Source organism: Theobroma cacao, chromosome 8, assembly GCF_053813885.1.
Source record: "Theobroma cacao isolate CCN51 chromosome 8, ASM5381388v1, whole genome shotgun sequence".
In the NCBI taxonomy this organism is placed as follows: domain Eukaryota; kingdom Viridiplantae; phylum Streptophyta; class Magnoliopsida; order Malvales; family Malvaceae; genus Theobroma; species Theobroma cacao.
Window position 1 is genome coordinate 4,402,549 of NC_142646.1, and position 23,275 is coordinate 4,425,823.

The 23,275-nt window shown below is 36.4% G+C and overlaps 3 protein-coding genes across 3 annotated transcripts; 1 reads left to right on the forward strand and 2 right to left on the reverse strand.

The window, feature by feature from the left end:
- Positions 1 to 838: 838 nt before the first annotated feature.
- Positions 839 to 2,329, reverse strand: LOC18591986 (alpha/beta-Hydrolases superfamily protein). The gene is made up of 2 exons (XM_007018447.3): positions 1,701 to 2,329; positions 839 to 1,593 (listed from the first exon to the last, which is right to left on the reverse strand). The coding sequence occupies exons 1-2, from the start codon at positions 2,069 to 2,071 to the stop codon at positions 1,164 to 1,166; spliced, it is 801 nt and encodes a 266-aa protein (XP_007018509.2). The 5' UTR covers positions 2,072 to 2,329; the 3' UTR covers positions 839 to 1,163.
- Positions 2,330 to 9,913: 7,584 nt separating this feature from the next.
- On the forward strand, positions 9,914 to 15,949 carry LOC18591987 (autoinhibited Ca2+-ATPase 1). The gene is made up of 7 exons (XM_007018448.3): positions 9,914 to 10,329; positions 11,205 to 11,259; positions 11,348 to 13,299; positions 13,839 to 13,997; positions 14,402 to 14,573; positions 14,691 to 14,989; positions 15,434 to 15,949. Exons 1-7 carry the CDS (start codon positions 10,153 to 10,155, stop codon positions 15,680 to 15,682), a joined length of 3,063 nt encoding a protein of 1,020 aa, XP_007018510.2. The 5' UTR covers positions 9,914 to 10,152; the 3' UTR covers positions 15,683 to 15,949.
- Positions 15,950 to 18,049: 2,100 nt separating this feature from the next.
- Positions 18,050 to 20,493, reverse strand: LOC18591988 (cyclin-D5-1-like). Its single transcript, XM_007018451.3, has 5 exons — positions 19,980 to 20,493; positions 19,785 to 19,871; positions 19,405 to 19,696; positions 19,163 to 19,296; positions 18,050 to 19,024 (listed from the first exon to the last, which is right to left on the reverse strand). Exons 1-5 carry the CDS (start codon positions 20,205 to 20,207, stop codon positions 18,812 to 18,814), a joined length of 954 nt encoding a protein of 317 aa, XP_007018513.2. The 5' UTR covers positions 20,208 to 20,493; the 3' UTR covers positions 18,050 to 18,811.
- Positions 20,494 to 23,275: the final 2,782 nt, after the last annotated feature.

The window sequence follows — 23,275 nt, forward strand, 5'->3', positions numbered from 1 at the left end:
ACCAAAAAAAAAAATCAAGAGAATCTCTATTCTCTTCTTTATGGCTTTTAGCAGTGGCTGAAGAGAACCTATAACAGTAGTTATTCCAAAAATTAAGCTTGATCTTTAACTTGACGCTTTGATATTCTGATATTCTGATTCTGCTTCTCTTTGATACGAAAACTTGCACAATTTTTGTATGGATAAGAGGCGAAGAAGCAATCATTAAAGCTTGTTGAAGCAAGAGAAGATAATTGTCCTTTTGTATTCTCTATGACTCTATATATCCTCTTGTTTTCTTCCCTAATCTCTCTCCCTCCTCTTTATACTTTATTTTGCTGTATCTTTTTGTTCCAAAGCAGGAAGGAACATATATAAAAGCATCCCTGTAATATAATTGCTTTAATTTTATGATTTCATTATTGTTCAAATCACTTTTAGATTCTCTTTTGTCATCCTAAGCATTAAAATATCAAGTTCAAGTTGTTGCAGTAAATAAATATCGAGATGGAAAATTGAGTGTTATAGCCCAGCATTGCACATATTTTTCCTGTACGTGCCAGCTGGGTGTTATAGTAAGTACTGAAGAATGGCAAAATCTTAGCACAAATCGCTAAAGCAAGTGAAATGACAACTGGAAAGCGTAAACGTAAAGGACGGCTTGGAATTCTTAAAGAACATTGCTGGGGACACAGAATCTCCGGAGAAGGCCATCATATTGATGGGTCATGTTCAGGTTTAGATCCTAGCTAGCAGGCTAGCAACCAGACGCCAAACCAAAGGCCGAAGGTACTCTCCCACTCCTACATGCCACAATATTTCTTCTACAAAAACTAATAAAGACTTGCAAAATTGGAGGTGCCCAGAAAGTGCTATCAACGCTGTGAACATTTTCATTTCTTCTTCACTCGTCGGAATAAAGAAAAAGAAAGGCTACGTCAAATTGCAACACAAAATACTAATCAAGTCGAAAAACACACAAGCAAACGAAGAAGAGAAAGCCAAAAACTTCACGTCCTCACGTGACAATCACGTGGGTATTTTATCCCTTTTCGAAAAAAAAAAGATCATCATAATATTATCCTCATGAGTCCAAGGACCCTATTGTCCACAAGTTATTCGACAGGTGTCGACATCCCCTTGCTTATTACACATCTTTCCCTGGACCCCACCCCTAGCAAAACTCACCGTGCAAGGGCTCGCCTGAGCACTTGAGCCAGCAACGCTGGTGCGCTCAAATGAGGCAAATGGCCTTCCGTCTTCAGAATCTCGATCGTGGTTCGTCCCCCTAGATGAGTCCTTAAATATTCCGCGACCGAAGCTGGAACCGAGACGTCCCTGGCTGTCTGAACCACGCAACATGGTACTCTGACCAGGCCAAGTACCCCTCTCAGATCACTGTTGAATACGGTCCTGCAAACGAATAGTGATATGTCCGGCCTCATGTTAAAAAGGGTTCGGCTGAATTCTCGAACCGCTGTTGGCACATCAGCCCCCACGGCCAGTGGGGCGAACCCGTTGACCCAGGCTTCATAATTCGCTTCCATTGCAGAAAAAACCTTCTCAATTTCACCTTGCTCGAACCCTCCATGGTAATCGTTGTCATTAAGAAACCTGGAACCCACAAATTTCATTTTCAATTTAACTTTATTTCATCATTAAAGCAAACTTATGCACAAAAAATAATTCCTCTTCTTCTTCTTCTTCTTCTGTTCTTTTACCTGGGAGAAGCGCCGATAAGGATGAGTTTGCTGAAGAGTTCAGGGCGGCGAATGGAAGCTAAGGTACCAATCATAGCGGAGACAGAGTGACCAACGTAAGCGCAACGATCAACGCCAAGAGCATCAAGAATGTTAAGCAAGTCATCAACGTAGGCATCAAGAGTTGTGTACCTTCTAAAATCGAAGTAATCAGGGTTGACACTTCCAGCACAGACGAGGTCGTATAGAATTACACGATAATAAGGTGTGAAAAGCGGGACAATGCGTTGCCAGGCTGATTGGTCCGTGCCAAACCCGTGAGCAAGCACCAGAAATTTCTCGCCGGAACCATCTATTCGGACATTCAAAGCTTCTAAAAGGAAGTTTCCCATAAGGGCTTGTTCTGGAGAATACTTGGAGAGAAGGGAAGTGCTTAAAAATAATACTTACTAGAAATGTGTTTGGTTGGGGTAGGTTAGTTGCTACCAGTCTATTGCAGATTTGGACTGATATTTATATTGGTTTGAAGAAGGATCTTTCGTTCTTTACTTACTAAAACGGTATTGATTGTGGCAAGTTATTGACTTTGATAGTGATGGTTTTATCTAGGTGAATTTGGGGCATGCAATCTAACTCCAATATTATGTTGTGTGAAGGAGGTCAAAACTGTAGGACTGCGAGTTCTCTCTGGACAGCCATTGACTTGTATGCTAATGCTATGGATAGCTGTTAGACTAGCGGCACCTCTCACTTGCTTCTGTCAATTTTTTGTTCTCCTTGTCTCCCGTCATGTTTTGATCTCTAGACTTTTGCCGATATTTCTTGTTGTAGGATAAGTGACTGGATGCATAGCCTTGAAAGGAGATTTCGAAGACCAAAAGGTTCCCCTCAATCAAGGGAGTTTATTTTTAACGGTTGGTATGAATCATTTGGGGGAGAAAAATAGTTGAAATTCGTGAATGATGATGCAATAGGCAACAACCTCAAGTGAAATTAAAAACGTGAATCTGCATTCAAACTTCCACTTTTAAGTTTTATCTAACTGTCGCGTGTTAGTTCCCTTGTGCACCCGTACCAGCAGGACCACTCACTTCATTCCAAACTTTGAACTGGAGCACCAAAAACTTGTTGAGCTTGGGCCGTGGGACACAATTTTTGGACCAATTATAGCAGGATTCTGCCATACCTTATCGGCACAGGGTTTTGCCGCCCTATTTGGCTTTTCTCGTGTCCCATTTTTTAAAATTGGTCTACATCCTGTATAACAGCACATTGTCAGTGGTGGGAGTTAGAGCTAAACCAAGAATTGTTTTGCGAGCAAATATCGTTTTTCCTTTTTTACCAAAAAAAGGCATGCAACATTATCTCCCACATGCCTATAAATTCAACCAATAATAAAGTATTTTCTAGAAAGTTTTTAATGTCTAGCTGTTTTCAGGCCTCCGGATTAAAACTATAGAAGTGACATGCCTGATAGAGATGGTGCATGTCAAACTCAGTCCCTTATTCTCTGTAGAAGATAAGGAAAAAAGAATCAGTAGATTAATTTCTAGAAGCAGGGTTATCTGGGATCTATTATTCCAGTGGTCCTGAGAAAATTGGATTTTGCCGTAGAAGGGTAGCAATGACCAATGATAACAATTTCATAGAAAGACTTAAACTTGACTCCCTTTATCTTCAGTACATAGGCCAAATGGCAATGGCAGGAATAGTAGGATGGCAGCCCTGACCAAAATAACAATGTTAAGTATAATTTGTCTATTTATCTTCAGCAAGGTTAATGAGTACTTTTTTTCCAGTTTAGATCTGCTATATTTCTCGCTATTAATCAGTTATGTTTTGTGATTATTATGGTGCAAGTGGCTGCAGCCTGCAGTTGCATGCTGACGTTATTGGGGATGATAAAAGATGAGAATTGAAGCAGGAGGTGTAGATATGCTGCATGTATGTTTCTTTCACCTCTAGTCTGCTGTGTTTTGTTTTGTTATTGTTATGAAGCTAATGGCTGCATCCTGCATTTGCTTGCTGACGTTATCGGTGATGATAAGAAATGACAATTGAAGCCAGAAGAGAGAAAGACAACATGCACAACAAACAAGCAGTGGCTCCATGCAATGCAAGGGAAAGCAATGTTAGAATCAAAACAGAAATATTATTCTTACCACTGATTAGATTGTGTCATGGAAATTGCTGAGATTGTGTTGGGTATGAATGTTACACATGGTAAATGAGCAGAGGCCCTGTAGGGTCACGCTGGAATCTGATTCAATGGGGGTAGCCTTCACCTAAAAGATATGGTGCATATGGTCCATTTTTTTCTTGTTGCCGCATCCAACCCATTGGCCACTGAATTGACCACCCTACATTTTTCTGTGCATCTTTTTAGAAAATTTAATCCTCTTTGACAAAGATTGGCCTTCGCAAGCATAAGAAGCTGCTTTTTCTTCTCTCTTTCCACAATTGTACTACTACTTTTGCCAAATTAACTGCAATAGTACCACAAGCTTGCTGTAATCACTAACTTCATCTTTACAAAGACAAATCGCTAGCCAATTACCATACTTCAGGGTCTTCCCCACTGGTGGTGCTTCCACGAAAAGCGAGAAAAAGAGGGCATCATTACAAGCACTGAAGCACTCGATTGCTATAAGAATATCATCAATATGTAGCAAGTTTTCTACCCACGTGGCGCACACGACCATCGTCTAGATCGATAATTCAATGAACAATTATACATACACTCCCACATCTCACTTGTCACTTCTGTATACATCTTCCTCATTTATTTTTATTGGCATACTAGTTCGTTAATGGTATTATCTTAAAATAAGGACCAGAAAGACTCGAGGACATAATTAATCTCCAATACAGTGAATTCTTGCCAGTTTTTGCTTTTACACGGTTTGCCATGGTTTATGATATGAGTGATATAAGCATGCAAATGTAATGTGATATATAAAAATAATATGATATTTCAATTTGTCCGAAGCCGTAGATTGTAATTGACTGGACTAAGCATTGCTCTCCGTTTACACTTTCTTGTTTTTCCCTATTGTTTGGTGGAAATTTAATGACAGAACTTAAGGATTGGGACCAGGAAATGACATCCATGAGCAGATGAGCAGACAAGTTTAGCATCAAACAGGGTGAACTCAGCTAATTTGCTTGTCACCTTAGGCAGGCGAAGCTGAGCTAGTAGGCTCCGAAATTTCCATCAAACAATTAAAGGGCATGTGAGGACACGAGATTTAAAGTTTGCAGATGAGTTAGCAGATAAGTTATGGGGATCTGGGGCGCCCCCCCCTGCGGCCCAACGCTGGCATATCGTGAAAAATGACACTAAGATAGAGAGATAGAGAATATACGTGGTTTGGGTATGGTTTCGTTTCGTACAACCTTGTGGAGGCAAGTTTGCTTGGAGTCTTTAATTGGTTTGATGAGTCACAGGGCTTATCTTATCTAAACTTTATATTCTTCTTTTCTTTAACTTTGTAGTCTCACATCTACCCATATTCGACCTTGTCTAGGTAAAGAATGGGATAGATGAGAGAGAATGGAATAGCTTCAACTTTCTTTTTGAATGACAGATGGGCAAATAACATTCATTCAGATTTAGGTAAGCATTTTCCATGAAACCTTAAAAGTCAAACAAAACACAAGTTCTGGTCCTAGTAAACTAGGGCTCTGTGGACAGGATAAGTTAACAGAAACAGGATAATTTAACAGAAAGAAATTGGACTTTGAAATTAACTAATTTTATGTTATGTCTAATCACTACTGGTATTGGCAGATTCTGCACAGAATGTAGACTCAAGTTGAAATGTCAACCTCATCTAAATCTAATACTTGCATAACCCATATATTCTTCTCCTCTTTAGATTATGCTTAATGGGAAAAACAGAGAGTTAAAAGGTGTACATCAAATGTACTTTGGTCTAATAGCTAAGCCACATAACAAAAAGGAACACAGTGTAATCCAACCTCTTAGAGAATCAGAACCAGTGTTTTTGTCCTTTAAACTTTCATCCCATATTGGTGTACATGCTCTATTTATGTACTGAAGAGATCAGTTAACCCATATTTTGTATTACTACTCTAATTATTGTTAAAAAAAATTATAATTAGCCTTATATATAATTATTGGATTCCCATCTGTGGAAGAAAGAGAGAGTTGGATACTTGGGTTTCATTTTCTTTTATCATTGCCGACTAGATTATTGTTAAAGAACAAACTTTCGACATAATCATTCACTTTCTTTTAACCTTCTTTTCTTTTTAATCAACCAAGTCTGTCTCTCTTTAGTCCTGTTACCATTACCAATGATGGATCATATTTACTGCTTATAATTAGAAAAAGATGGAGATTAAAGATATGTGAATGTAGTCTGAGTTTTCACTTTTCTGGCATGCGTGTAGATGCCACGCCTGTGGCTCCCAGATGATGCGCTGACTCGTAATTAGATTTGATATGTGTACCTAGTTGGATAAGGTGGGTTGATTTCATGTCCTACTTCCTTCAAAATCTTTGGTGCTTTCCACCATACATAATTAATGTAAAACCACTAGAATTTTCCTCGAAATTATTAGAAACTTGATTCTGATGATTTCTGTAATGATTACAGTTCATGCCCCCTCCCCCTTCTTTTAAATCATCCTTGGGAAACTAGCTAGAGTTTCCTATAAGCTTGGAATTCTTTCGATCAAGACATTTTTCTTGCCATCATGTGGCCTTTATCATGGCTTTAGCTTATAAGCCTTTTTTTCCCCTGGCAGTTGGGACATATTATTATCTTTATCAATTTCATTTTTCTTTCATAACAGGTGCTTAACTTTTAGATTTGTTCACTTTTCAGGTGAAGGTGGGGTGGCGGGGTGTGTGCATATTAGTTGCAATTCTTGTGGCTAAGTTAGATTTTGTTTTGATATGGGGTATTAATATAAGGAAAAACTTGCTAACAGCCAGTTGGAGCTATGTAAAAATGCATAAATTCTGGTTTTGGGCTCTTGGTTGTTTTTGTTCATATTCATGAGAAGGGTTTTATGATGATAGAAAGGTTGAGGAACAAGGGAGGGATTTTCTGCTTTGCAATTCTTCTTTTGATGCTCTTCTTATGATAGGAAATGATTACATTTCCTATCTTTTTATGAGTGCAGACTAAGGATTTTCAAAAAAACATACTAAGTAAAAAAGAAAGGATAAGGGGACACGAGGAGGGATGGGTGATTGGACTGCGGTTGCACGCGTCGTCCATGGGCTCAACTCCACATACATATATAGTTCTTTTGTTCTGAGATTCTGAGGATTTTGGTGGGGTTTCCATTATAGGTCTGGCAGTCTACTTTCTCTTCTGTTACTGTTCTATCCGATACATGATGCTAAAAAGTATCAACAACTACTTCTCATCTTGTTTCTATGCCTGTCAAAGTGGTCGTTGAAATTTTCTATCTGATTCTCGTTTCTTTCTTTCTTTGCTCTGCTCTGACTCCAGCACACTAGCACCAACACCATAAAACATGGTCCTATTTGATTCTCCTACGACTTTGTCCTTTAAAAAACCACTTTTGTCTTTTAATATTCATTTTTTTTATGCATTAGCTTTCTTTGCCTGTCCTTTTCTGGGTCGGTTGATTTCTTTCTAATTACTAGTACTGCTACTATGGAAGAAAAAAGTTATATAAAATGACACAAGTCACAGAACAAGGGAAGAAACAATGCATTGGTAGCTTTTCTCAGTTATATAAATAGTCAGGCATTTGATAACTTTCGGCCAGGGGCTGACTGGAAACAAAACCGAACCTGGATAGGGCCCGCAGTTGTATGATATGGGCCCGCAGTTGTATGATATGGGCTGTTTTCTCCCAACTCTACAACCAAATTAGAAGACTTGTCTGATCATTTAAGCCCAATTGCCCATTAGCATAAAACCAGTACTGCCTAACGAGCATAACCACAAAAGATAGAAAGTAGAATACAACAGACACTTTAATGAACCAAAATGCATAACTATACTGCTCCAACTTTCTATATAAGCTCCTATTAGGTGGCTTAGCAAGGACATTTGACAGACTGTTGAATCTTTAGATTGATAAAAAAAAAACTGTAGCATCTGAGAGTGATTTACTAGTGGAAGTTAAACTATTTCTTTCCTCCCCAAGTGTGATAAACAAACCAAACCAAACCAAACCAAAGTACACCAAGTATTGATGCCAAAGATTTTCCTCTTAGGAGCCTCAAGCAAGTTCTGCTGCCAAATCTTTCTTTTTAAGTTCTTTTTTTTTTTTTTGTCTGTGAAGCCTGTTGATCGAATTGTTCCCTAAATAGCTTTAATGTGTCTGCAAGTAAAGAATGAGTTATTTCTTGACTCATCTTCCTCCTCATTATGCAGATACCCGAGACCTTAATCGTAATTAAGCTTTCTGTCCCTCGGCCAATTCCATGTATCAACAACTTTCTACTGTCCCTGCATTCGATTGCTAACCACAAGATTCACATTCCACAACAATTCATTATTTATCAGGGACAGTGTTGCATCTACATGTTTTTACAGGTAATAACCTTTTCCCTGTCCCTGTGGGTGAGATCATGCTACAACAACCATGGATTACAATCTGTAGGCTAAACTAACCCAGTCACTCAGAAAGTTGCCACATGGGAGAAACTAGTACAGACCCATTGGTCCACAGATAAGGATGAACATCAAAATGCAGCCCATATTCAAGCTTGGCAATTGTGGTTATGGGAAAATATGCAAGGCGAAGCCAGCGGCTCATCCTCCAGGCTGAAGAACCCTGGCATAACATGTTACCCACTAAACACTTGGGTGATTCATGAGTGGACACCAATAATCAGCAAATAATGGTCCTCCATCCTCATTGGTCAATTCCTTGCTGCACATTTCGATACTCCATTATTAATTGTTTCTTCTGGTCCTTTCCAAGTTTACAAGGTAAAGAAGTAAAAGAAGAAACGTAAGGTCCAAATTTTAGTGTCAAAAGAAATTATATTTCGCAGGTTGACCTATTAAATGCATGAATACATTTAGTTAAATTACGTAAATCGAATCAATCTACTAGTTGAAAATAACTAATACATCTGACAATGATGGACTTTGCTTCTAACAATACAACTCTTTTTTAGCCTCCTCTTTTCTAGTTGCATGTGATCTTATAATTTTCTATTGACCCTTATGTTGTCCCATTACTTAAAAAAGAAACCTTTTATTTCATTGCAACTCCCATTCATCCCCCGTTTTTTAACCCACTCGGTCTTAAATTATTTAATACTTCTCAAATCTCAAGTCTTCATAACCCTCCATTTTAAGAGAGTTTGGCTCTAACGATCTTAGTTTTATCAAAATTATTATAACATTTTGACATAATTTACTTATAATTATAAAATCTAAACTGAAATCAAATTTACTCATTTCACATCGTTAAAACGATTGTTATGAATTAAAATTTTACAATTTTAAAAAAGTTATAATCAAATTTTCGTTTTGATTTTTTATCGTAATAATAAAAACGATGAAAGTCTACATAATAAATTTCCAAGTAAATAAACCAACCCAATTGATCCCCGCTCAAAACTTATGGGCTTTTTATCGTAGTGGTAGGAAAGAAATGGTTGAAGTTACAAATAAGATAGTCCTTTTTGTAACAATTAAATACTACTAGTAGCTAGTTTTGGTTTCTGGTAATTTTCTCTCACTTACAACAACATTCAATTTTATGTGTAAGAAAAGGTAGTAGGTACACCAAATACTTTCCTCTACTCTATTTTCTTCTTAGCATTTTCCTTTAATCTTTCTTCTTTGTTCCCTCTCTCTCGTTCCTTTTATCTCCTGTTTCTTCACATTTTCCTCGCATATATTTCATCTTTTGAGGAAAGGAAATTAAGGAGTGGGGGCCCAACAAAATTAAGGGACAATCTGTTCACCTGATTGGCTACCAAACCCAACGCGTCCTAGCGCGGAATCACGTTTTCCCACGAAATCAATTCCCATGTTTATTAATTCCCCGGGCAGAATCCCCACCAATTTATTTACCGCTCCACGCGGTAACCAAGTAAAACCGATAACATAGCAACAAATTCACCAGTCTTTTAACCTTCGTTTACCCGTTCTAACAGTCAAAAACTGTCTCTACACTTCTGCGTACGGAAGAAAAAATAAAAATCTATTTGGAAGAGTAATAAGACCAAGACAAAAAGAAAAGCATTTGGAAGTAACATTATTGTCAACTCCGGTCCTTTTGTTCTCTTATTGCTTTTTTGAAGGGCCGTTGAGGGAAGAACAAATACTAAAGGAATCCAAATATATCTTCCGATTTGGTGGAAGAATATAAATTTTTTATGCTGCCTGAGCTTCTCTTTCAATCTCGGCACTTTCCTTTGATGAGGAAGTAATAAAAACAAGCTAGCGTTTGTTGATTAAGCTATTTTTGGAAGAGAAGAAGTAAAACAAGAAAGCAAAAAATGGAGAGTTACTTGAACGAGAACTTTGGAGACGTGAAGCCGAAGAACTCGTCGGAAGAAGCTTTGCAAAGATGGAGGAAACTCTGTTGGATCGTGAAGAATCGTAAGCGAAGGTTTCGTTTTACGGCTAATCTCTCCAAACGATTCGAAGCCGAAGCCATTCGTCGCTCCAATCAGGTTTTCTTCTATCTTTTATTGAGCCTTTCCTTTTTTAAAAAAAAATTATTTTTGGAAATATGCTTATAGTTTGTTTTGGTTGCTTCCTGAGGAAGCTTAGTAGAATTAAATGAAACTGAGCTTTGCTTAACTAAACAAATTTAAATTATTTTTGGACCAAGCGTTAGAACGAGATTTCCTTTTCTGATCTATTCAGTCCTTTACTTTTCCTATCTAAAGAAGCCATAAACATCTGGTTTGATATTATATCTTTTAATCTTTCCCCATAAGATTAAATTAATTATTAATATAGATCAAATCTCTCACTTTGTTCCCCTGGATTGCTCATGTTGCCAGAGATGTAGAATTTAAATCTAATTAGGTTTAGATCAACTGATCTATAGCTGCCTAGTGGACATTCCAATACTCAAAGTCTTGTTGAAAGCTTGCTACTTTGGATGTATGCACTATTTGAAGTATGGCTTTGTAAATCATTGGCATTGTGATTTTCAGCCAGAATTTGAGGTCTATTAACCTGAATCTCAAGTTTTTTGCGAAAATTAGTGCCCTGGTAGGTGAAAGCTAGATAATTTGTTCTATGGTCTTAAGTCATTACTAAATTTGTTACTTTAAAGTATAATTGGAAGGTTGTGTTCTGATAGTATTTAAGCCTGTGCCCGTTTTGTGCAAAATTTTGATGCAGAATCATTTCTTTCACCTTGAAAAATAAAAATTTATGACAATGAACTGTCTTCTTGAAATACAAGATCTACTTGAACTACAATTGCTATAAACCATAAAGAGAACAGGACTTTATTGGACTTAAAAAAACAATTTCTCTTCATATTCTGATTTTGATGTTCTTTCTTTTTTATTTTTCGCCTTTTATGTTATAGGAGAAATTTAGGGTTGCAGTTTTGGTTTCACAAGCTGCTCTTCAGTTTATCCATGGTAAGAATCTCTTAGTCTGCTACATGTCAAGGTTTGAGGATCTGCTCAGTGTTGCCTTTATGTGTTGATTCCCCTAATTTGCCAACAGGTTTAAACTTGTCTAGTGACTATGATGCACCTGAAGACGTTAAAGCAGCAGGTTTCCAGATTTGTGCTGATGAGTTGGGATCTATTGTTGAAGGCCGTGATGTGAAGAAGTTGAAAATTCATGGTGGGGTTGAGAATATTGCAGCCATGCTCTCTACATCTATCATTAATGGTATTCATACTTCTGAGCATATTATAAATGAAAGGAAACGCATTTATGGAATTAATAAATTTACTGAAACCCCTGCTCGAGGTTTCTGGGTTTTTGTGTGGGAAGCCCTTCAAGATACAACCCTCATGATACTTGCTATATGTGCCTTTGTCTCTCTGGCTGTCGGCATTACGGTGGAAGGATGGCCAAAGGGTGCCTATGATGGTCTTGGAATCGTTTTGAGTATTCTTCTTGTTGTGTTTGTTACTGCCACAAGTGATTATAAACAATCTTTGCAGTTCAGAGATTTAGACAAGGAGAAGAAAAAAATTATGGTTCAGGTTACCAGAGATGGCCTGAGGCAGAAAGTATCAATATTTGATCTGCTTCCTGGTGATCTTGTTCATCTTGCCATTGGTGATCAGGTCCCAGCTGACGGACTCTTCATTTCGGGGTTTTCAGTTTTGATAAATGAATCTTGTTTGACTGGGGAGTGCGAACCGGTTAATGTGAATGCAGCAAATCCTTTTCTCCTCTCTGGAACCAAAGTGCAGGATGGATCATGCAAGATGCTTATAACTACTGTTGGGATGAGGACCCAATGGGGTAAACTGATGGCTACTCTTAGTGAAGGTGGAGATGATGAGACCCCATTGCAGGTTAAACTGAATGGAGTTGCAACAATTATTGGGAAAATAGGTTTGTATTTTGCTATTGTGACATTTGCTGTTCTGGTTCAAGGATTGTTTAGCCGTAAGATACAGGAAGGTACACATTGGATTTGGTCTGGAGATGACGCTATGGAAATGTTGGAATTTTTTGCTATTGCTGTTACAATTGTTGTGGTTGCTGTTCCTGAGGGACTACCTTTGGCTGTGACATTAAGCCTTGCTTTTGCCATGAAGAAGATGATGAAAGACAAGGCACTTGTCCGCCATCTGGCTGCTTGTGAGACAATGGGATCTTCTACAAATATATGCAGTGATAAAACAGGCACACTAACTAGTAACCACATGACTGTTGTGAAAACATGCATTTGTGAAGAAATCAAGGAAGTGAGCAGCTCCAATAAGAGTTATAATTTTAGATCTGCAGTTCCTGAATCTGCTGTGAAAATTCTACTTCAGTCAATATTCAATAACACTGGGGGAGAAGTTGTTAATAGCAAAGAAAACAAAATTGAGATACTGGGGACACCAACAGAAACTGCTCTTTTAGAATTTGCATTATTGCTTGGTGGAGATTTCCAAGCTGAACGACAAGCATCGACAATTGTGAAAGTCGAGCCTTTCAACTCTGCAAAGAAGAGAATGGGTGTAGTTATAGAGCTTCCTGAAGGAGGTTTCCGAGTGCACTCTAAAGGTGCTTCTGAAATAATCTTAGCTGCATGTGACAAAGTAATAGACTCAAATGGTGATGTTGTTCCCCTGGATGAACGATCCACCAATCATCTAAAGAATATAATTGAACTATTTGCCAGTGAAGCACTTCGAACTTTATGCCTTGCTTACATGGATATTGGAACTGAATTTTCTGTTGACAGTGCTCTTCCCCTTAAAGGGTACACTTGCATAGGCATTGTTGGCATTAAAGATCCAGTACGCCCTGGTGTTAAGGAGTCTGTGGCCATATGCAGGTCAGCTGGTATTACTGTGCGGATGGTCACAGGAGACAATATAAACACTGCTAAGGCTATTGCAAGGGAAATTGGAATTTTGACTGACAATGGTATAGCAATTGAAGGCCCAGAATTCAGGGAGAAATCTGAGGAGGAGTTGCATGAACTAATTCCAAAAATGCAGGTGCATTCCTTTATTTCCTTACACTATTTTTGGACAACACAACAAATCTTGATGAAGCTGTTTCTTCATAGCCACTGGATATTAGTTGAATTTAGTTTACATTTCATCCTCAAAGAGATCAAAAATTGCATCTGCTACTGTGCAGCTCTTGAGAAAGTCCATTCATTAGGTTGTCATGCATACTCAGTAGTCAGTACCTATGACTACTTTTTGTGTAAACCCTAATATGAATTCTTAACCCTGGGTTTCAAATTAATTAATTATGTTTAGATCTTAAAATACTACATTTTTGGGGAAAATAATCTTATAATCTTTGTTTATTTAAGGTTAATTGTAAGATGATATGGTAGTGCTTGATGAAACAATCAAAAGTGGGATTGTTTTGTGGCAGTAAGGTCAATCTCTTATCACATATTTTGGTGCACCATTAGAAGTCTCGGACAGTAATAACTGACTTTATTACTCTTATATGAGTTTGCCTTTTAGATGCTCCTCATAATAAGAGAGAACTTTTGCACAACTATTTCAAAACTTTGCAGGTAATGGCTCGATCTTCACCTATGGATAAACACACTCTTGTGAAACACCTACGAACCACATTTGGAGAAGTAGTTGCTGTGACTGGAGATGGTACAAATGATGCTCCAGCACTTCATGAAGCTGATATTGGGCTTGCAATGGGCATTGCTGGGACTGAGGTATATCCTAAATGCTGTTCCTTCAGTTTTCTTTCAGAAAAGTTTTTAACTTCCAAATATATCTTACTAGTGGCAAAATTAGATATACATACATACATATACACATATATGTATATATATATATATACATACATACATATACACATATATATGTATATATATATATACATATATACATATATATGTGTATATGTATGTATGTATATATGTGTATACATACATATATATATACACATACATACGTATATACATATATATATATATATATTGTTGCGTACTGTTGCACAGCCCATCCACTATTTCCCCTCTTATTGTAGTTTTGTGTTTTTTGCCACTGTTCTGAAATCTTCTTAGCCACTTAAAAAGGCATTTCATATGCTTAAAAGTGTATTTACAATCCACAGGTGGCCAAAGAAAGTGCTGATGTCATAATCCTGGATGATAACTTTTCCACAATTGTGACTGTGGCTAAATGGGGGCGTTCAGTTTATATAAATATCCAAAAATTTGTTCAGTTTCAGCTGACAGTCAATGTGGTTGCCCTAATTGTCAACTTTTCTTCAGCCTGTTTAACAGGTAAGAGACCCTGCTGTTGTCACTTTGATATGGATTTATCACTTCTTTTGCATGAATTTGGCAATAATGCCTTTCCCTCTATTGTTTTGAGATTTGATATGATTTATCATTTCTCAGGAAATGCTCCGCTCACTGCTGTTCAACTTCTATGGGTTAACATGATCATGGATACGTTAGGGGCACTTGCATTAGCTACAGAGCCTCCTAACAATGACTTGATGAAGAGATTACCAGTTGGTAGGAAGGGAAACTTCATCAGTAATGTAATGTGGAGGAATATTTTAGGGCAGTCCATATATCAGTTTGTGATTATATGGTATCTTCAGACAAGAGGAAAGGCAGCTTTTCATCTTGACGGCCCAGACTCTGAGTTGATATTGAACACACTTATTTTCAACTCATTTGTCTTTTGTCAGGTAATGTCAAAATCATTGCCATATTTGACTGTATCAGTACTCTTCAAATATTTTAAGATACTTTCATCTAATTGGACGGTCCTTTCTAGATTCACTAGTGCTCATGTAGAGAAGAATGTGTTCCAGGGCTCTCTGCTTTATTTGATATACCTTTGAAATACACATGATCGAGTACATTACTAACTAAATAATAGAAGCTCAAGTCAAATCGGTGATGATGGATAATGTACATGAGTGACTTTGATTCACTTTAAATTTGTTAGAACTTTCAATATTTATGGAATTCAAGCCACTTAATTGAATGTGAGTGACATTGTTCTGAAATAAAATTATCCATAGATTTGACTGAGCTAGTTCTCCTTAATTTAGCTTTCTCTACTTGTCTAATTTTATATCTGCTTCAGTTGCCTGATTTACACCAATGGATGCTGTCTTCTTCTTCAGGTTTTCAATGAAATTAGCTCCAGAGATATGGAGAAGATAAATGTTCTTAGAGGCATACTGAAGAACCATGTTTTTGTTGCTGTGCTAAGTTGCACCATCATCTTCCAAATTGTAATTGTAGAGTTCCTTGGTACCTTTGCAAGCACTTGCCCTCTCACTTTGCAGCAGTGGTTTGCCAGTGTCTTCCTTGGATTCCTTGGGATGCCAATTGCTGCCGCTTTAAAGTTGATTCCTGTAGGCTCAAACTGAGATCAGGGCAATCTAGATACTTGATTTTTTTTTTTTGACATGTTTGTCCAAATTGTCATCTTGTACTTTGTTTTTGCCCCTTGTTTTGTTTAATCACTTGGTCACACAGCAGTAGCATCATTGGATGATGAAAATTTTATTGCACAGTAAAGTCGAAAGGCCAGCAAATTTTTTTTAGGGAGGTCGCTTATACTGCTGCAAGACATGTCAACCTTTTGTAAGCACGCTCTTACATATTCTTTCACTAAAGCATTACTTGGAATTGAAGAGATTTGTACGGACATTCTAATTTGATTTATGACGCATTACCTTGTTGTGCTTTTAAAGTTTTCTGAAGGCGTAACTCATGCCAAAAACTCGTTCCAACTGTACCAAATTTCACCATATTTACAAGAGTAACAATTTGCTTATGCAGGCAAGAGACATGCCAAGGTTCCAAAAGACATTGATTGGCATCATTTAGAATTTGTTTTTCACCTTTTCTGGCAGCTCAGAAGTGTGGGGTTCGTAACACTTGCGCCTGTTCTTTAGCTGATGAATCTAGGAATGGCTTAAATTGTTGCAGGTGAAGCCAGTAAGTGAAGTAGCTTTTACGTGTATTATTGATTGTTAAACTCTAATGAACTTGAAAGTAAAACAAAGTTGTCCCCAGGCAGCTAGACAACAGTAGTCTCTAGAAGCTTCTAGGTTAAGGGTCGTCAATGTGCAGGAGAGGATTGGAATCTTCTAGACCTTAGGGGTGCTGAAAACTCCCAATTGTAAATATCATGTTCAATAATTTCAGAGAGTTCCTAGAGAGATTTGAGATCCAAGAGGCTTTTAGAGGATCTGAAACCATTCCATGTAAGGACTTCCTTCTGTATAAAGGGTCCTTAATCGTTTGTATTGGCAGACCAATTTTTTCAAAGAAATACATGCCAAAATTCCTTTACTCTCTCTTGCAATCTATTTACATTTCTACTTTAAGCGTGACAATGATTTCTTTACTCTCTTCACCATTCCACAATCCAATTTTAAAAAATCATAGATTTGGTGATTGATAATTATCAATTTGAGGATCTTAACCTCTCTTTGCTGATGACAATATTTTAGGTAAACAGGATGCTTGTGCAAGTGTTGCTTTCTTATACCATAAAAGAATGACTCAATTTAGGGGAAAGGTGCTCCAAAGCAGGCAATATTAGCCGCCTAAAGCAATTTGATTATGGGAAATGCTAATGCTGAAGGAAGTGGGGAGGAGAACAAGGTAAATTAAACAAAAAATGGTTCTCTACCGGTAAAAAATTAAATAAAAGAAGAACTTAACATATTTAGGTGATAGCCAGAGGTGCTGGAAAAATTGGGATATAGATTAACCCTTCTTGAATAAAGCTAGATATCATTACATCAAGGCATGCATAGTTTCTTTAGCCAGCTTAAAAGAACAGTTGTAGGAATAATGCTGTGGGGTTATATGTACACGGTACACTCTTAACTCCAAGCACCGTATTCCAATTCATTAGCATTGCGAAATTTACTAGCAAATCAACACTGGAAAATATGCCAGATACCCAAAAGCACAATTGCACATGCTTTGTTTCATGTATTTTTGGCGTATTCAAATACCCTTTGGTTCAACAAAACTGTATAATGTTGATGCATGATAAGACTGGAGATTGTGGATGACAGGACGAGTGAAACTCTGTATATAAGCCAAAATGACTAAAATTTTTGAACTCATTGCGATTTGATGTTAGATCAGAGAAAAGTACCAAGTACTTGTTTGTCAGTTTTGAACCCCAAAAGCCATTGGTTGCTGAGGAAAAAACAAATCGTTCACAGGTTCACCCACAGTCCACCATATGCAGAAGCGCCAGCCTAATCTCCCCAGATCTCTGGTTTTGGTCAAATCATCCGACTAGGAAAAGGACTCTTTTTTGTTTTCTGTTCTTATTTACTGTCTAAAGAAAACAATGAAGCAGAATTGGGCTACCCTGGATTGGTTTCAAAGTTCAAACAGTGCTGTTGCAACTTTTATCGTTAGAAATTTTACCCAAAAATAGTCAAGGAGAAAAGATCTTTTCAGGTTTAGACAGATGTGCACAAAGGGAAGCCAGGAAAATACTGAAGGGCTATTCCAAGCTAAAACATATAGCAACCGTGGCTTCACAGTTATCTAAAACATATCGATCAACAATCGAATTATTGGTTTGAGTCATTGGTCATAGAGGTAACATCAATGGATAAGCCTTAATATATATCCCTACATTATCAGCAATGAAACTGGAATATGACATGGAGAAACTGTAGCTCAGTGCAAGCAAAAAAGGGAACAAAAAAAAAAAAAGAGAGGTTCCATCAGATTGTAATCAAAATAGAAATTGGCCTTGATTCCATAAACAATGTATAGGGTTCCATGACCCTCGAATCTCAACATAGGCAGGCAAACACTTGACAATAAGTAAAGAGCAGGGGGTCCGTCTTAAAAGGCATCACCAAACATTCAAACAAATCCAATCACATACAACCTTTACAATATAAGTAGGGTACCCTTTTCTTCATGATAGGCCAACATGCAACACAGATGCATCAAATCAAAATAAGCAAAGCTCCCCCTTTCCCCTCTCACTCCACATTGTTATCAGCCTTTTCAAAGACACAAGAAAAAGCATTCCCAAAGCATCCCATCAAAAGGTAGGGTTGCCAGAGACATTATATAGAACTCATACTAAAAGAAAGCCAAAAGATATGGAAATAAAAATTTAAAGAATGAGCAAAAAGAAAGAAAGAAAGAAAAAAAAAAAAAAAAAGGGGGAGAGGGGGGGTCAGTAAGCTTCAACTAACTGTTCTCCAGCAGCCTTCAGTACCACCATTCTGACCTTTTTCTGCACTTGGTGGCATTGGTGTATGAAAAATCTACTTTTTTATATGTTGCCCAAAGCTTTCCTTTTTCATTTTTCTTTCTTTTTTTTTCCTTTTCTGTTTCTCCTGTCTCTGAGTATTTGTTGCTCGAGTATACATATTCAATCAACTCGAAATCATGTCCATGAAGCAATAAATAAAAAAACACACTCATTAGAGACCAGCAAATAGCAGTAACAGGCCACAGGTAAAATATTGCGGTATGGTGCTCAAAAACTAAGATGTTCTCTAGCAGAGCCGCTTCTCATTAGGTATATCATGACCACTGTTGTCACTTTTATTGAATGTAAGCCTCTTTCTCTTGGTGAAAACTGCAGCAGAGCTTGAAGAATCGTCTAAAACATTGATTGCCCTCAAACGTGTTGGTGATAAGTCTGGGGAATTTACAGATTTTGGTATATCAAGTTTCTGCATTAAACTGTAGCATGTAAAGACATCTTCCTGTGACAGCAAAAGAAGCCCACATATCAATTCAAAAGCTGTCAATCAAGTATCCAGTAACTTATTTGACTCTTCTGAATATCAAAAACTGACTCAGATGACAAAAGAAAAGAAAAAATGGAACAAACTTTGACTCACAATTTCAAGAAATCCACAGTAAGAAACAGAATTCATTGTACACTCCAATGTTTTTCTTGTTAATCTCTGATCCAATGCCCTCAATGTTGCGGCAGCGGCAACGACAGAAGGTCGATGTTCCATTAAGTTTATCTCTATTTTCAAAGAGAAAAACATAAAAATACAGCTAATCAGTGAACAAAATCTAAAACCAGTTCAAAATTCTATATAATTTAAATTAACATGATTGGTTTGATAAGTACCTCTCATGATAGCCAGAATGAGTTGTACAGTCTTGGACACAAGATGGCCCGGTGGAGATTCCTTGCACATTTTTGTAATGAAGAAATGTAGAAAGGCAAATGGAGTGATTGAACTCATCCTCCATTCCAACGTATTCAATACAAGAAGCTCCATTCTTTGAATCACTTTGCTTTTAAAGTTGCATTCTTCAGACTGGAACTCTGAAAGTGCAGGAACTTTTATCTCCTCCATCTTTGCAGCCAATGAGAGACACGCCATTGACAACAATTGCATTGCCCATGATTTTTCACTCTGCAAAAAGAAGAGAAGATCAATGACAAGAGAAACTATGATTTGCAAGCAACAAATTTGGATAATTTAAAGAGAACTAAAAACTTACATCAATGGACCTCCTTGAAAGGAATCGATCAAAGTAAATGACAGATAAATAAGCTGTTTGGAAACGAAATCCAAAGACTGCTCTTGTCTGGATTGATTCAAAAAGAAGAAAGGATATCAATGCCAATGAAAGTTTGATAACTTAAGCTCAATCAAGGAAAAGGAAAAGGAATTGCAAAACTCGAAAGAAACTAACTTTGAGAATCCATGTGATAGCTTCCAAACGAGCATATTTGAGCCAGTTACTAAGCACCAAGGATTCATTCTTTTTGAACCCAAGACTCATTTCTCTATCAAATAACATCTGCACACACTCTTCATCATATACAGCAATGTAATTCTCATCAACTAACCCTTCCTTTTCCTCCAAACTAGTCTCATTTTCTAAGCAAAGAAGGCCAGACAAAGAAGCATCACCATCCATCTCCAAAACCCTCCTTTTAAAACTTTCCTTATTAATTTTTCTTCCCAGAAAATCTAGGAAAGCATATCAAATACAAAAGCTGATAGTAATTGCATGATTTATATAGAGAAAAAAAAATGTAGTTCACTTTGACCAACTTGGAATTATGCTGAGCCAATAAAAGATGATGATAATGGATTGAAACGCTATAATCTAGCAGAAATGGTTTACTGTTTTAGCGGTTAAAGATTGAAAAAAGGAAAAAAAAAAAAGAAGGGGTTTAGTTTGTTGGGCAATCTCTCCTTTCTTGTCTACAAATCAAACCCCCTTTTTTTTGTGTGTTAATTTTTGGGTTACTTTTGGTACTGTTGTGTAACTAGCATTATTTTGCTGAGGACTGAATTTTGACTGGGAGTTCTGATCCAGGGCGCGAACAGTTTTGGATACGCAAGTTTCGAGGGCGTGCAGAACACGGTCCAATAAGAAGACGGCATGATGATGTCAGGTAGATTCCGTACAGGGCTAGTTGTTGAAGCCCGCACACCAGTTCAGGCCTAGAAGGGTTAGACTCGGAATAGTTGGGTCCCTGTCCTGGAAGCAGTGGCCTGGAAGGTAATTGGCCCGAGTTAGAATACGAAGCAGGGTGCTATTGATTTAATGCACAGATAGGGATGTTAAATAAATACTTTTTAATTGAGTGATTTGTATTATTTGATTTGATTAAGTAAGATTATTATATTTAATAACTAAGTTTGAATAGAATTTAGATAATAAAATTATTCTTCATTACGTGTTTGGATAATAGTCTTAGGTACTCACTATCCGTTATTACAAATTATGATTTTAACATTTAAGTTTTAATTATATATATGTTATTTTTTGTTTATAAATTCTTATAATTAATATGATACTCACAAAAATTTATTAATTATTATTAATATGATTTTAAACTTTAACTTATTTTTTATAAACTTTCTTTAATTTACTAATTTAATTTTCATTAATAATATATATCAAAGTTATTTTTAAATTTATTTTTATCGAATATTTAACTGGCAAAAATATTAAATGAGTAGCGTTTAAGATATTTGGATGTGTATTCGGATATCAATTTAAACATTTAATCCTTATTTATAAAATTCGAATATTTTATCAAAAAATAATAAGATTGGAATTATGATTTTTAATAATTAGCAACACTTCACTTGTTTGACATCATTGTTGAAAGATTCTATAGCATCAAATAGATGAGGCTATATGGACGGGTGGGTCAAGCTAGGTAACAGAGCACACTGGGCAACCTAAAGAACAACGGTCTCTGAAAGGTTTTGGGCAAACAAGGATGTGCCAGTGTGTGGGAGAGGATTGGAACCTTATTACGAATGTTCTTTGTTCTTAGAGAATTTCTAAACCCAAGAGACTTTTAGAGGGTTTGGAGCCATCCCATGCAAAGAGAGTCTCCCTCTTTATAAAAGGTATCTATATATTTGTACATACACATTATCTCTAGCAATTTACATTTCTGCTTTAAGTGTGAGTGTCATTTCTTGCTATCCAACTTCCTTAAAAGAGGGGCTGAGTTAGGCAAACCATATTGTGAAAACCTGCCTAAGGCCTCAAGTTTGGCTTAGGTCTTAGCTTAAACAATAGCCAGCGTCGTATTACCTTGAAACCACGCTTGGATTCTCGGTCATAGGTTGAGATTTGGGCTCAAGCGGGACAGGTCCCTCTGACGATTTGACTAGTCAAATCGTAACTAAAATTTTTTTAATTGACTTAATTTAATTGGATTATGAATTAAAATATCTTTTAAGAATAACTAGAATCAATGTTAATCACTTAATTATCTAACAAGGGATTGATCATGCTTCTTTTTATCTGAATTAAAATAATGAGTTGATAATTTGTAAAAAAGAACATTTAACTTTTCTTTATTTAAAGAGTAAAAAATGGAATTGAGGATAGTTGACTTGCTATTTTGGTATCAACTTTGTATGCCATCCATTAGAAAAAAGGAAACTTTTTATTTGCACTAACTGATATATAAGGAATGATTCTCTCATTCAATCTTGTTGGTTGGTGCAATTGAACTCAATCCACATCTTTTTGGGCTTTTTTTTTTTTGTGCATTAATCTGTTTTGTTCTTGTTTTAATTTGATTTTGAAAAATTAGAATACTAAAAAAATTAAGTATGGACACATTTTTAGTAAATTATTAATCACTTACATTCTATTTGCAATTAAATTTTGGATAATTATTACAAATTATAAATGCAACATTTTTTTTTCTGATTTTTTTTTGACAGATTATAAATGTTATGTTTCATCATGAATAAATTTTCCAAAAACCTCAAATAAAAAAAAATCAAAATAATATATTACAAAAGTTATGAGTTTTTACATAACTTGATGGTTGCTTGAAAAGTTGATATGAATCTGTCATTTTTTATTTGATGGGGAAAAAAAGATTCAAATTTTCATTTTGGAATAAAGATCATGTAAAAATCATTAAACTAAATACATTATATGAGTGTTTTAAGTTATCTATCTAATGGAAAAATGGGTAATAGAAAACATCAATGTTCATGAAATTATGAACCATGTATTAAATGATTTCAAATCCTTCCTTTGGCCCTGTATTTGGAAAACACTTTTCAAGCAAGACAAATTCATTCAATCAAATTATTTTGATAATAAGAAAATGTTTTCTCTCCCAAATAGCCATTAAATGAAAGCGTTAGGTGGATAACAAGGAAAAATGTAATGTTAATATGAAAAATAAAAGATAGCAAGAAGCAAGCAAAGGTTCAATGTATGCACAATCAATACATGCAGTAAACTAAGGCAATTGGCAATGGCCAACCCCACGCCTCATTAAACAAGAAGAGGTATGACACAAGATCCAAAAGCCAACTTAACCATCAAATTTAATGGCACCTTGGCATGTTGCAAAACCCTCCAATTTAATAATGTAAATTAAAAAGCATTTGTTTTCAGTAATCTCCCCGCATCCCTCTTTTGTTCTTGAACTCCGTTGATTAAACTAGTTTAAGCAAAGAAATTAATATATCAGTACTTAATTATACCCT